Source organism: Simochromis diagramma, unplaced genomic scaffold, assembly GCF_900408965.1.
Source record: "Simochromis diagramma unplaced genomic scaffold, fSimDia1.1 OVJJ01000304.1, whole genome shotgun sequence".
Lineage (NCBI taxonomy): Eukaryota > Metazoa > Chordata > Actinopteri > Cichliformes > Cichlidae > Simochromis > Simochromis diagramma.
This window is the reverse complement of record NW_024387030.1, coordinates 14,495,958-14,511,007: the sequence shown is the minus strand read 5'-3', so window position 1 is coordinate 14,511,007 and position 15,050 is coordinate 14,495,958. Positions and strand designations below refer to the sequence as shown.

At 41.0% G+C, this 15,050-nt stretch overlaps 1 protein-coding gene across 8 annotated transcripts in view; it reads right to left on the bottom strand.

Annotated features, from left to right (window-relative positions):
* ttll5 (tubulin tyrosine ligase-like family, member 5) overlaps positions 1-14,636 on the bottom strand; it is a 57,371-nt gene extending 42,735 nt beyond the window's left edge. For 5 of the 8 annotated variants that reach the window (XM_040042668.1, XM_040042662.1, XM_040042667.1 and 2 more), the window contains exons 1-12: positions 13,034-13,160; positions 12,305-12,438; positions 9,008-9,114; positions 8,842-8,924; positions 7,957-8,063; positions 7,613-7,743; positions 7,397-7,479; positions 4,843-4,912; positions 4,668-4,752; positions 2,922-3,023; positions 2,717-2,808; positions 2,487-2,594 (exon numbers count right to left, since the gene is read on the bottom strand). In XM_040042668.1, the coding sequence (XP_039898602.1) occupies positions 2,487-2,594; positions 2,717-2,808; positions 2,922-3,023; positions 4,668-4,752; positions 4,843-4,912; positions 7,397-7,479; positions 7,613-7,743; positions 7,957-8,063; positions 8,842-8,924; positions 9,008-9,114; positions 12,305-12,363 (1,027 nt within the window). In that variant the 5' untranslated portion in view covers positions 12,364-12,438; positions 13,034-13,160. The other 3 variants (XM_040042665.1, XM_040042664.1, XM_040042666.1) reach the window with 3 other exon arrangements.
* Between the last annotated feature and the right edge of the window lie 414 nt (positions 14,637-15,050).

The window sequence follows — 15,050 nt, the reverse complement described above, 5'->3', positions numbered from 1 at the left end:
TTTGGTTTGGCTAATCAGATCTTAGTCAAAACATCTCATAATCAGCATCTCTCAGCAAAAAACCCTGTCCATTAATCACACAGCAGCGGTAAAGAGCTGCATGGGTGGCATTTTCTCTCCACAGACACACACTCACACACACACACACTTACACCCACTCCTTACAATGTAAAACGAAAAAACTGCTGTTTTTATTTCTTCCCACATGAGACATTACGGAGCTATAAAAAGATTTTGTTACAGTATGTGCATTTAGATACACCGTGCAATTCAAGCAAAGGGAAGAAATCCAATTGGAAAACAATAAACATTGTATTAAAGCCATTAATAGGCATTAAAATGGCAGGGAACAATTTGCAGTAAATTAAGATTATAATGTGCTTTATGGTCTCGCATGGCTCCCTTCCAGACAAGCAACAGACTGTATTAAAACTCTAAACAATGGCTGCTTTTATCAGCGCGTTCATTGAGCTAACACACATGCATTTGTTGCCACGCATTCTGACGCTTTACCTGTTTACTATTACAGGCATGCCAGGAAGTAGGCTGAGGATAGTGGTGGCTGTGAAGTGGGAAAGTATAGTAAGGATAAGTGAAAGAGGAGAAGCAAAGGAGCTGACAGTGGCTGAGTGAACATGACTCCCAGGTGGTTAGGGTGGGTTTTTATTTCAGGGACAAGAAAAAGAAGCCCACAAAGATATCGGACTGGACTTCCTGAAGCTTAGACAGCTTTAAGCTTGTATGTTTGGAAAACACATGATTTATACTGGTTTCTACATGTTCCTGTGTTCATAATGTATGCACATACACACAGAGAGCAACATGACCACACTGGGAGAGACAGATCAACAGAGAAAGGATGAGGGTGGTCTACTGTCTATCTTTGGAAATATAATCCTGTAAATAGACTATGAATGCTGTAATTAACTTGCTTGAGGCCATCTAAGACAACAAAACTGCACTAAATTCAACAGTAAACTGATACGGATGAAGTACGATAATGGCCATGCTCACAACAGACTCCAGAGTATTATGTGTCCTAATCAAAAGGTGCAGTACCTAATTGTTATTGTTCAGTCCAGCTACTGTATACATGAAGCAGACTTGGGTTTCTGCAATATTAATGTAAACACCTCTTACCACTTGTTCACCTTTAGTTCAGTTTCAAAGCAGGCTATGAACAAAACAATATAAAACAGGAACACATTCTTACTCGTCTACAGGTTGGTGCAAGATCAGATTCAGTTGCTAATGTGCTGTTTGCATGCATCTGTGGAGCATTTTTGTGAATGCATTTAAAAAAACAAAACAAAACACAAAAACAGAATACAAGCACTGACAAAAATAATGAATGAGAACAGGAGCAAACCTGTTTATCCATTCTTGTTTTTCACCCCCTCTCTCCAAAAATATGTCATCGCGTTGTATACAGTGTCTCTCAGGTATGTATGAAAGCCAGGTTGAGGCTTGGTAAGTAAATACCTGCATGGTCACCTTTACACCCTGGGTTAATGTGTGTTTTCTCAACCTTGCAGTGATGCTCAGGGTGCAGATAGCATCTTTATGCAGGCGAATGTCTGATGGTTATATTTTGCTGATACGCATCCAGTACAGCCCAAACAACCGCCCATCGTAGGACTATTACGTCTAAGAGGCCTGTCACAACTGTGGAGTCCTTTATTTTTCTAACGTCTGAGAGGTGAGGAGAATGTGAGCATGAAAGGGCGAATTATAAACATAACGCGGCAGAAGAAACAGCAAAAGAAAAGGGGGGGAGAGAGTGAAAAAGAGGCAGTGGTGCTGAGAGAAGCTAGGCCAGCGTACTCGCTTTCAAACCCAAAATCTCAGAAAGGCTGCCAGACACGAAGAAAGAGCGCAGACAATTAGTGCCAACACTAACATGGGTAATGGCTCCAAAATGGAGTTCACACGAGCCCACTGCAAGGCAAGACTAGCCAAGAAAACAGTCAGTCTAAATCAGGCTGAATGGCAACAGAGGAGAGGAAGCAAATTCCTGCTTCAGTCAACAGGCCGTCCACGACCCGGCAGCCAGTCAGAGGGCAGCAAACATGCAGGAAGGTTCCACACTGAGGAATGAATGTCTACAACTTCAGCACGGTTCAGTGGACAAATAGTATGGAGGAGCTGCTGGACAATGAATCTGAAGCTGAAGAGAAATGTGAGGGGTGTGGTAATATGTATGACTAAGTATGTGTGAGTGCTTCTGCACCGTGAGCAAAAAGACATTTTCTTTCCCCCCGGAGTTCAAATTTCATTCAAAAGAAATTCTTGAGGAGCCACATTTGTGCTGATGGCCTTCACAATCAGACTAGTCTTTCAGAATTTTAGCAAATTCTTTTGGAAACGCAGCTGGATCCCATAATTCACAGTGGCTGTAGCAGGTGTAAGCATATTTTGGGGGACTAGATTGTTTTAACTGTGGCTGGGGAAAAAAGACAGTTTTAAGAAGAATAGGAAACGATTACCAAAGCAGTTTGTCTTGTGAGGAACAAATGTCTTGCAGGCGGTGGCTATCTGTAGCTCAGCGCTCAGTACAGCTTTGACGATGAGGTCCTCAACTTGCTTCATCAGCGCTGCGACAGAAACATCAAAGGAAAATAAGATATTTTAAAAAAGAAAACAGATTGAAAAGTTACTTCTGTCGTCATTGCATGGATATTAAAAATGAAAAGAACAAGGTGAAGGTCTAACTCACATGTGGTGTCCTTCCCCTCCTGCTTCAAATACCTCAGCACTGCACTCATACTCCATTTGTTCCCATAATCCTCAACTTCGGGGTCATCGCAACTGAAAAGAAAGAAATGAGCTTCAAACACTCCAGCCGTAATAAATGGATGAGTCAGAGGGGGAGCCTTCCTGTAACAGCACCGCGTTGTATTTTGATCACTGAAGGGACTTACCTGACATAATCGCTGCTCTTTTTGTTCACGCTGTAGTTGGTGAGGTGCATGAATGTGTTCTTGATGTTCTTTGAAGTCCTGTCATACTTAACTGTGGCAAATCTGTGAAGGAGCAGGGTTTATTTACACAAGAGGAAAAAGGGGGGGAAAAAATCCTTCTACGTAATCCAACTATTCCCCTACATATCCATGTGCCGTAACATCCACATTTGTAAGACACTTGACTATAAATAATAAGGGCACTTGGGAAAGAGATTAGTTTCTGGCAGTGTTTGAGAGGAGTGGATGCCACATGTGCAATAATCAGAATTCCTTTGGCACACACCATGTACCTGAATACCAACACATGTGAAGGAATGTCAGGAGATAAAAGTGGGATTCAAGATTCGGCCATGATTTACTGAAAACAGTTAATAATGAAGCCAGCAAATAAGAGGGAAGTGGCACTGTGTTTCCAGCATGAGCACGCACCTCTATCAGAGCGAGGTGAGGAGCCAGTCATTCTATAAATCATCAACCCTCTCCTGACCCAACCGTGTCTGACAATAGCCTTTCTTTGTTAAAGAAATTATTATTGCTCTGAACACCCAGGCCTAATAACTCGAGCGCAATTACATAAAGTCGTGATAGATATGAGCTTTGAACAATGTCACAATCAGCAAACATTTGATTAGCACATCCTACAAGTGAAACAATAGGGCGCTTTGTTTCAAAGTGGCCAAAGCCACACGCTCCACACAGGCAGTCTGCAAAGTTTAGGATGCCCTCTTGTGGGTGCTAAAGGAAGATGAATGTAGTGTTTCACAAAGTCCCGCTGGATCCATAATAATAAACAAGGTTTTCCTTAACAACACGCAACGTGGCACAAAAACCTAATATAACGTGACACATATAAACAGGAAGTTTCATGTTGGTTAACCACTTGTCTAAATTAGGGGAGCCTATTCAAACTGTCAGAAGCCAAGAGGACAGCTCGCTAGTCCTTCACAGGGCTGACAGAGGGAGAGGCAAGGACAATCTCACATCACTGAATTTTTAATTGATAACTGGTGGTTTTAGGAGAGAGAAAGAACTTATATTTAGTAAAAGAATGTGTTGAGTGACTTACTGTTCTATCTATGCCATCCAGCCAGAACTGACCAACTAGAAAGTCAAATACAACCCTATGGATGACTCTGAGAAGTGTGTGAACTGCAGTCGAAGTGTGTCAATCAAATGCATCGTGATGTGGCGACGCCAGCAACAGCAAACAACACAGAGTGGAAATGTAGCGAAAGTTAAAAATACTTGTAGATCTTGACAAGGTGTTGAATCATAAAGACGTAACATACTGTTATTTTTCAGTTGCAAAAAAATATAAGTGAAGACTTTGATCATCATCTCATCAAGTTAAGGTGACTTCTACATAAGAAGCCTTGTGAGTGCCTCCTAAGTGAGGTGTCTTGGGGTATACCGGTAGGAGAACCTGGGGCAGACCCAGGACACACTTAAAAGAATTTGTCTCTCAGCTAAATCAGGAACACTTTGGTAACACAGCCCAGAAGAGCTGAGGAAGTGGCTGGAGAAAGGGAAGTCTATATATATTTGTTTAAATTACCGTCTCTATCAGCTAGAAGCAGATAAACAGCAAGATGTATGGCTGTATGGATGGATGGATACCAAAAAGACAACATAAAATCTTATGTAAAAGCACCAGGAGATAGCTTCTATTGTATTAGTCACCATTTCAAAGGTAAAAACACTCACCTAGCCAAGCCTTCCTCATACACATAGATGAGGAGAGGATCGTAAGACGTTACCAACACGTACAAACGAACGTCAAACTTGAACCCTGTAAAAACAACAATTAGATTAAGTCATAAAATTGTTCAGTGCAAATCTGTCAAAAGAAAATAGCAAAAATATAACTGTAACAACTCACCATCAATGAGTAGCGGGTTATTAATATAGCGAGACACCAAAATGTTTTCAGTCATGGAAATCTGATTTGGCTGTAGATGAGAAGCAGGACGCACAAAAGAAGATATGATGAACACAGAAGAAAATGCGGGCAGTATTTTATCACAAGTTTAAAGCTACAACACCACGAATGATTCATATAGAACTGCATTAAATACTCAAGTTCATTGGGCTGACGAGACGCTGCAGTGAACCATAAACATCAAAGGATAATAAGATGAAGAAAAGTTTCAGTGACGCTGGTCATAGCGGGTCAAGCTTCAATAACAGCCTATAAAAACACAATCTGGTGGTGGGAGATGGGTCATTTATGAGGTTGAAATGTGTTGCAGGTGGTGAAGTTGAGAAGAGATGGGGTAAAGGGGGGGGGTAGGAGTTGGAGTAACCTCAGCGCTGGCTACAGTTCAGAGAAAAAGCAAAGCAAAAAAGATGAACGTATTTCTTTCTTTTCTCCAAATATCGCTCTGACATTCTTTCCACTGTTTCATAAAAATGCCTGAGAAGAAGAAGAATCGTGCACATGTTTTCCAAGGGTGAGAACCTTGTTGAGCTCCTCCAAGAGCCCGGGGCCTTGAAAGTGTGTGATTTACTCCGCGAAGCTTATTAATGTCTGAAACGCTGGTTGATACTTACTTCGAAGACAGCTGTATCAGTGCAACCCCCACACTTAGATAACATCTGGCCAAGTGACTGTTTGAGTTCACATGGTACTTTTTTATGTCAGTGTGCTTATAGTTAACTCCCACTAAGGTTTTACCCTTAATGCGAATCCATGCTTGCACATGGTTTATTCTCACACACACACACACAACAGAAGAGCTGACTGACAGTCAGTATTATTGTTTTGAGCTTTGCTTGGCATTAAGATTAGCTGTTTTCTTCTCCCCGTTTCTCAGTCCGTGTTAACCTATTCTTAAACTCTGCTGGCTTTAGCTTTGTAGTTACTATTAAACACTAGTCCCAGTGCTGGAGTCCCCATTAACAAAGAAAGATTCAGTTAATCGTGTTCAGTGTTGTTTTATCTTTCATACTTTACAAATATGCCAACACTATTTTTATTTTTTATTTTTTTGAAAAGGCTATTTTGGGGAGAAGAACTGTGGATTCCAGATTAGGTCAGAAATCAGGATTTCTGAGTCCCTGGTCCGAAATTTAATCTCGAATGCCCCCTTCAACTCATATTTCCTATTCGGAAAGTCAGAGAAGCCCCACCAACCTCCAGTTAACAGTCTGCAATGGTGGCAATGAATGTAAAGTGTATTACTGTAAACAGTAGTACAATTTGAACTGTAAAATCTCCATAGCCAATGTTGTATGTTTGTGACTTGATAAAAAAAAAGCTATACACAAAGCACTGACCAGGCTCTACCGAAGAATGTGCCCCAATGCTGGTTTTAAGTATGTAAATGGACTGATTCTTATATAGTGCTTTTCTGTTCTCCTGGAGCACTCAAAGCATTTTTTTCACCCATTCACACACAGACTCTTTTCTATGCTTTTCAGTGCTTTCTAACTAACATTCATACTCTAATAGATACAAACCGGGGGAGCCAGGGATCGAACAACCAACCTTCTGATCAGCAGACAATCAGCAGATGACCTACTCTACCTCCTGAGCTACAGCCACCCCACATAAAAAACAAGTATTATGTTGTATTGCTTGTGATACCTGGATGGCTTTACCTCGCTAAGAATCAAAACAAATCCTGTTTTTGTTCTCGCTTTTCCAACTTTAGCACTGGAATGCACTAACTCTGGAGCGACATCACTTCCGAGTTCCAACATCCGACACTAGTCCGACATAAAAGCAATGTGGAATAACTTTCCCCATCTTTGCAAACACACGCCAGTGCAGTCACACCAAGCTCAAACACAGGTGGGAAAGAAGTAATAGTTGACATCCTCCAAACTTGGGGATCAGCAGTACCAAGTATACCAAGACTAAACTACACAGGGAATTAAGGAAGAAAGAAAAATACCTATAACCGTGACTCAAAATTACTTTACTTAAAGGTTAAGGTTTACTCTTAACCTTTCAAAAACACTAGGTTGGCAGCATACTTGCAACACAAAGTCCACTAATTTGCTTTCTTTTTTCCTCGATGACCACTCAGGTTTGTAGCCACAAAGCTCCAGGAACAAACAACGAGGTGGAATTTGTAGAAGTATTTTTCTGTCAAATTATATTTATTATATCACTGAAGTCCTCTGAAAGTTTTGACAACTGAAGTTTAGAATTAAAAAATGTAATTAGACTCAGAGCCATTTAAAACAGTGTAATAGCCACAGTACACATTATATGTTAAGGAAAAGACTAAAACACTACAGACAGAAGGCCAGGGAGCCAATTATCTCCTACGAACAAGCACTTGGCAGCCATGGCAGCAGACTCAGGGGAGGGTGGCCATCTGGTGTGACCGGTTGGGGAGAGGGGAAAATGAAAGGAGAGAAAAGTGTGACGTGTTCACATTTTAAGGATCAAAAGGCACAGAAGTCTAAGAATAAAATAAACTCACATTGCTAACCAAGTAGATACCTCGTCCTCTTGAAGATGCTACCGGTTTAATTATCCACGGGCCCTTGTCCTTGGCAAAGCAATCTGAGGAAAAGAAAGAAAAGAAGAAGAGGAAAGCAGGAAACGCAGAGAACTGCAGTCATTCAAAATGACTGTAAACATGTCATAAATATAGCCCTGCTAAGACGAACGGGATTATGTGTGGGTGGTATCTTACTGCAGAATTCCTGGTACTCGGCGGGAAGCACAAAGGTCTGAGGAACAATGTGGAAGTTTTTGAAGCCATGAGTCTGTTGCATTCGCTGGATGTTTTTATAGAGACGGTCTTTGCGTGTCAGTTCGTGCGATCTGGACGTGTGGAAGAACAAATATAGGAACACATAACGGCTACAGAACACCCTGGGCCTGACGGTGTGATTCACTTCATGCTTCATAAAGGCATCGGTCCCAAATAAATCGCACGTTGCAAGCGAAAGCCAACAAACACATTGCCTCATACGGCGATATTTATAACAGAGGAAACAGTGGAAACACACTCTATATTTGAAACCTCTATTATACCTGGGAAAGTGGTTGACCTTCTGGAAGTCTTGAAGGCTGCGTAGTACGTAAGGCTTGAGGTGAGACCCTGTCCACATGAGGTTGAAGTCATTGCTGTTTGGGTGAACCTGAAAAACAGCAAGACTGAACTGAGCAGACAAGCCAGATGAAATGATTTTGATTTAGCGCACAAAAAGTAAAATACACCAGCAAAGGGATCATTAAAAGGGTAAGCTCTCAAGTTTCCAGCCACTAACAGAAGCATCGTATTCTGACGTCCATCACGTTTGATTGCTCGGCTGAATCTAAGAAACAGACTCCAGCACCACCACCATTACCCCATCACTAACCCCACGAACTACTGTACGACTTACGCTTTTGACACGATCTCAAAAGGGAAGGCCAGTTCACAGATTTCCATCACTGTCATGTTATTTTATCTCTTTATTTGTGTATTTTTCCAACAATTTGTTAGGAGGCGGGATTCACATGGCCATTCTGTCCGCGTCCCGTGGAGAGCCAGATGTTCGCAATAAAGGCTTATTAAAGTTTGGCTCTGTCCGGGCTGCGGTAGACACTCGTCTGCCTTTTGATGATGGGTTAGCAGCAGTCGAGAAGCATTGAAATGAAATAAAAAGGGAATTAATTGTAGCTGCTTGGAGAGAGCAATAACGGGGATTGTGTGCCCTCGTGAAACCAGATTAATGCTTTTTGAGGTCATTTTGTTTTTTTCCATGGGTGCATTCCCGGGCTTTGTCACCAGCAGTCAAATGAAGATTAACAGACCTACAGTAAAGCGTATCCTACAATTGCATGTGCCGCAAAAAAAAAGAAAGAAAAAAAGAAAAACAATGTGTTTTTACAAGATTATCTGTTAAAGTTGTACGATTTAAGTGAGAACATTACCTCATGGAATCCGTGATTGCTGAGTATTTCTCGTACCAGGCGGCTCTCTGTGCGCACAATCTTGAAGGCCATATTATATCGTTCTGTGCAAAAAGCACAACAAGATATTCTTAGCATTGAACTTTTATAGGCTCCAAAATGACATTTTTTTTACTCTGCACTGTACCTCCAACAGAAGATATGCTTCCATCTTTTGAAACAACAGCTTCAGGGAAAAACAGGAGAATCGGGATGGTCTTGCTAAGGCTGCCCCATGAGATGCAGGGATGGTCTCTAGCGGGTGACAAATTATACAGACACTTAATAAAAATAACAGGAGCAAAGTTTCAGAGATGCACTTTGGGGTGAATTTCAGTGCCCAAAATCTTCCAGGATGACATGAACTGACCTATATGGGCATCTTACCTAAGGCTGCGGGAATGCCGCGTGACGTGGTGTTTATTTCAGTCAAGCAGATAGAGGCAGAACCACACAGAGCTTTGTGAGGTGCCGGGCAATAACAAACCCATGTACAGTACTCCAAATACCCTTGTAAAAGTCGAGAATGTCTCACAGTACCAGACGCAGCCTGCTTATCAGGGGGTCAAAATAAGATAAGGTGACATGATGATGGAGTAGAAGTCAATCAGGTATGACCAGCCTTGATAAGTGGGAGAGGTGGGGCATGCAAGCAACTGCTGCCCTTAGCTCAAGTATCCAGGTATGTGAGACAATATCGCAGATTATCGCACTGACACGGCTGGGTCGCTCACTGTTAAGAGGAGTCTTTTGATAGTATTTAAGCTTGTTGTTTATCATGAGCGTAAGCCATCACCGAGACTACCGAGACACCTGCATACACACAAGATGTTAAGATCTTATACAGAAGAATGTGTTAACATCACCACCATCATCTCTGAATATGATCGTGCAATATTAGTACTTTTAAAGCATTGTTGATATTTGTAACAGTAAAATTCAAAGAGGAACTGACATTTCTTTCTATTACATTTTGGTTCCAGTCCCACGTCTACTGCATTATTTTACTTTATCTAAACTTGTTATAGGTTGTCTTTAATGTTTTGGCACATGGGCTAAATGAAGTATATCTTATCTTATTTTAAATAGAACGGCTTATTGGACAGACATCTATCAGCATGTGCAGGGTGCATTTTGTAAAACATTTATTCTCATGATTATGATATTTCTGTTTTTATTAAATTCAATAAAAGGTTGAAATAAAGGCCTGTGCTGTAGACTTGTGTTTCTGCCATAATAGGTTTCCAATGGATGGTTTCGCCTTTATGTGTGCTGTGCATCTTTTGTGACAGCCTGTAATGTTATACCATGTAGCCGTCCCATGTGGCATGAAGGTCCGCATACACTGTAATTAAGGCAAAGAGTGCAACCTTACTTACCAGAAGTGAAACTGTGCATACTCCTGTTATTTTGTCCATTTTAAATTGAACTTAAGAAAAACTGGTACATAATTTCTTTGCATTTTGCTCACTATAATACAAGCAAGCATTAAAAGGCACCAAACTCAAGGCGTGAACCAGTGTCGTTTCCAAAGAGCTATTAGCTGAACTGTTTGTGTAGCGAGATGCGCAGTGTGTCCTTAAAAGGGAAACTGGACAAGTTAAAGAAGAAAAAGATGTGGCAGGCCTAAAAAAACTATCTACAGCAGATGAAATGTTCATTAAGGAATAGGACAAGTACAAATCTGACACACGACCTGAGAGATGCATCTGGCTCTTCAGTTGATCTGCTACTCTAAACCAAGCCCTCATTAGCAATGGTTTAAGTGGAAGGGTGGCTGTCAAAAAGCCAGGCTTAAGGAAGACAAACAGGGAGAAAGGACAGAAAAATCCCAAAATTCAAAAGAACTGCGCAGCAACAGGCCTTACGGAGTGGTGAATCCAGAATTTGTCTTTAGCCATCTGTAAAACACACTGAAGGCTCTGTCAGGGTTTGGGGCTACATTTCAGCCAGTGATGTTGTGGATTATTTATATAATTATAAACAAAGAAAAGTGGTTTCACATTTTCATCTACAATGCAACACTATCTGAAAAGCATCTCATTGCAAACAGTTTCATTTTTAAGCATGACAATGATTCCGCATACAATGCCAAGGCAGTACAAGTATACCTGGATTAAAAAACCCACAGTGGAACACTATCAGTCTCACCGGAGCCTGGACCTCAACATTATTGAAGCAGTGTGGGATCATCTTGACAGAGAACAGAACAGAAGGCATCCAAAGAAGAGCTTTGAAAGTCCTTCAAGATGCCCGGAACTTGCCCAAGAGAGTTCAGGCTGTGCTGAAGAATAAAGGCGGTCAAACAAAATATGACTTTCAAGCTCTTTAGAATTGTAAAAACTTTGTTTTTGCTTTATATACTATATTACCTTGTGTGTTTGCTGTTTCAGTAAACCGCGGCACCTATTTCTCATTTTCGCACCAAAACAGTACTTTCCTTTTATCACAGTCATGGTGACTTTCCTTTTGTGTTTTTGAGGAAGGTCAACACTTCTTTCATGGTGTCAAGACTTTTTGTGTGCAAGTAAAAAATTGCAGACAGCAGTTGTTTAAAAAAAAACTACTGCAATATTACTCTTGCAATGTGTTTATGGGGTAGATATTTTTGAACAACCATGTTGTAGCATCTCAATGCATAATTACTGCCATGTCAATAAATGCAGCGTTGGTAGCCTGAAGGTTAAATGCTAACTCTAAGCAATCCAAACTAATTTAGGAGATGGAGCCTAAAAGCAGATACAGAGGAACCCAGAAAGGTATGACTAAGCACGGCTTAAGAGGGAATTATTAGACCGAGACAAGAAAGCAAAGACCAGCTGGTGCATCCACAGCAGAGGGATATATACTCATTTGTCTAAATGACAGTCATCAATTATACAGAATGAAAGACACCTGAAGGTGTCATTTTGTTTTCATGTATCTTGACATAAATGATTAAACAGAGCTCAGGACATCTTCTGTAATCCCTCACCGATTACATTTCACCTTAAATTGATTTGGTAACTTGCAATGAGAGAGAAAATGAACAATGCTTTTAGTTCACCATAATGTCATATTACAAGATGTATTATTTGGAAATCTTATGCAGTATGCCAAGAGGATCAGTAGGCTAAGAAGTTAACTGACTTGCCAAGTCCCACAGGGATTGCAGGGACTGTGAGCAATATCCTACTCTTCTCCAGTGTGTCTGCAAACAAGCAACAGTAGCTCCTCTTGAAGGACAAAATACTCAAAACAAAGGCACCAATAGCATTGATTGAGAGAGTTGTTGCTTTTTTCTTTAAATGAGAAAAGACAGATTTGAGGCAGCTTGTTTTATTTGTGATGTAAAGCAGATAATCCCAGGTGCTTCTATAACCTCTGACCTTGACTCTGTTTAGATCGCAGGCTGTCCTTTATTCTGCAGCAGACATATTAATATGAACTGCTAACTTGTACTTACTCTTGCTCGTCTTCTGAGGAGGATTCAGAGTCCTCTTTATCCCGGATCACGGCTGGCATTTTCACTGCAAAGGGGGGGACGATCTGCCCGGAGAAATCTTCGTGGGACCAAGTATCTAGTGTTTACCCTGGCATCTGCAACATCCAAGGGCAAACACAACAGTCACTTCTAAGATGATCTCATAAAAACGCCGTTGTATTAATAACACTCTGCTCCACGACAGCTTAACACGAAGACTGCAACACTAACACCGTCCTACAGTGATTTACAGTTAGCATGCTCTCACCTGAGAACCGCTGCTGCTTTCTAAGTCTGCCTGCTGTGGCAGTGAAATCATCTTAACACGTTATAGACAGTCTATGGTTAAGACAAAACCAAACTGCTAAATAAAGCGTTACTTTTATGCCTGCACGCGTTGTCAACTACGCAAAGTCTGCTTAATTTGACACCACTGAGGTTTTTATAATGAAGTACAAATACATACAGCAACAGAAAGAAGGTACTTTCGCCTGCTCGCTTATTTCCCAAGGGATCGCCACAGCAAATAGATCCGCGTATTTTGACTATTACGCGCGGATGCCCTTCCTTTGGGCTGGGACCAGCACTTGAGAGTACATTAGCTTATAACACTCTGAGGGTGGGTTTGTGTTTCCTCCCGGAAACGAACCGGGAACCTTTCACATGCAAGGCAAATGAGTTAACCACTATACCCGGACCACAAAAACTTGCCTTGAATTTCTGTGGAGGCTGCTAACAGTAAGCTAGTTGGTATCGCCAGGTCCAGCAATCGCCGTTAATCTTCCTGTAACTACAACAAGTGGATAGCAACAGAGAAAGGCGCATGCGCGCGACAATATTGATCCACGTGACGAAACTTTGAACTGCCCGTACATTTAAAATAAATAGGCAAAAACATTTCAATAGAAATATTACAAAGAGCGATTTCCTTCATATGTTCTTTATATTTTGATATTGTTGTGTTGCTTCAGTTGCTGCACAGTGAGCTGGTGTGCCTTAATGTTTAATAACATTTATAATATTTTATAACTTTTTTAAAAGCATTTTCCAAAATACTGGGACCCCTCAAATCTACATCTATTTTTATATAAAAGAAATGCATGGCTTTCAAAGAGTATTGAATTAAGATTGTGAGAGAATGTATATATACTTCCAGTGGATAAATGCTTGTTAAAAAATCGTATTTTAGACCGTGTTTAGTCGTAGATTAGTTGAGTCAAAATTCGAACGTCTTTTGCATTATTTCATAGGTCTTTCTATAGATGCAGTTTTTCATGTTCACAATTACCTAATAATATAATTAATTGGGATTTAGATTCGGAATAAGTGCTCGGAAACGTTACAAAGGTGGCTGCCAAGTGGCAAGCCTTGCTCGTAGAGGCACGTCACCTGCAGAATTCTCTTGCTCTACAGCTACTCTTTGTTTGGACGCAGTCTAGCACTGTCCACACGCGACAGGATTGCTATATGTAGATTGGTTAGAGGGAAAAATAGGCGGAACCCTAACGCCTGAAATCGCCAATCACAATCATGGTACGATTAACAGGAGCCATTTTTAAGCGCTCTTATTGGTTAACCCCACGAGCCAAGATTGAAAGACTCGCCACTCGGTTGGCTTCAGTCCCACTTTTTCTAGCGCCAGTATACTCCTGTTTTGTCGGGAATATGATAGTTTGACAGGCGCAGTCAGGTAAATACATGACGTACTCGTGATATTTTAAAGTATAATAGGCTAGCTAATTGTATAAACCTGCTTAATCCAGGGTTAGCTTGTTATGTCATATGAGTTACTGATGTATTGCCAGCTAATGTCTTATGTTAGACATGAAATAGAAATACATCTATTCTTCCGTCCAATGCTAATGTTATATAACCGGGGTTTGTACTGACCTGTAGTTCGGAGTGGTGTGTCCTGCAGTGAACCGGCAGTTTTCCTCTCTGACAGGTGCTTCTTCCACACAGAAGAGATGAGTCGCTTTCTGAACGTCCTGCGGAGCTGGCTGGTGATGGTGTCCGTCATCGCGATGGGAAACACCGTGCAGAGTTTCAGAGATCACAGTTTTCTGTCCGAAAAGCTCTACACAGGCATGCCAGAGTTTGGTGAGAAAACTGGATTTTGTTTTCTGACAGAAGTGGAATGTGCAACCTGACAACCTTTAAAAGTAACGTGATTATTGGTTTGTGACTCTAGTATTAGTATAAATTAGGCAAACACCACACGCTTCGAATACCAAGCAACACTTTATGTTAAAATGCACGTGATGATCATCAACTAATTACCTATTAGCCTGCATATCACTGGCGTGCAGAGTCTATATAGAGCACGTATAAATGTTTTATTAATCATAATCAGAATATACAAGGCCATTTCTCCCTAATAGGAGCCAAACCAATAGTAGTAGTTATTAGCAAGACTTCACTTTAGATTGGAAAATATATACTTAGTTTGAAAGCATTCATTTATAATAATTATTAGCCCTTGTAGCCTTTGTAGTATTGTGTTGCCTTTTATAAGCTGCTGTTAGCTGCTGTTATTCCCATTGATCTGGGGCCCGTTCTTCGTACCTCGCTAAGTAAATTAGCTGGATTAGATTGTTGACGATTTCGCGTGATCTTGGATCGTTCGGTTCCCCGAAGCTCATCCGGGACTTGCTGTCGTAGCAACAGAGCCGTAAGCGTAAACCTGCTCGGGAGCAGGTTTACTTTATGTAAACAGGATTAGATCGCG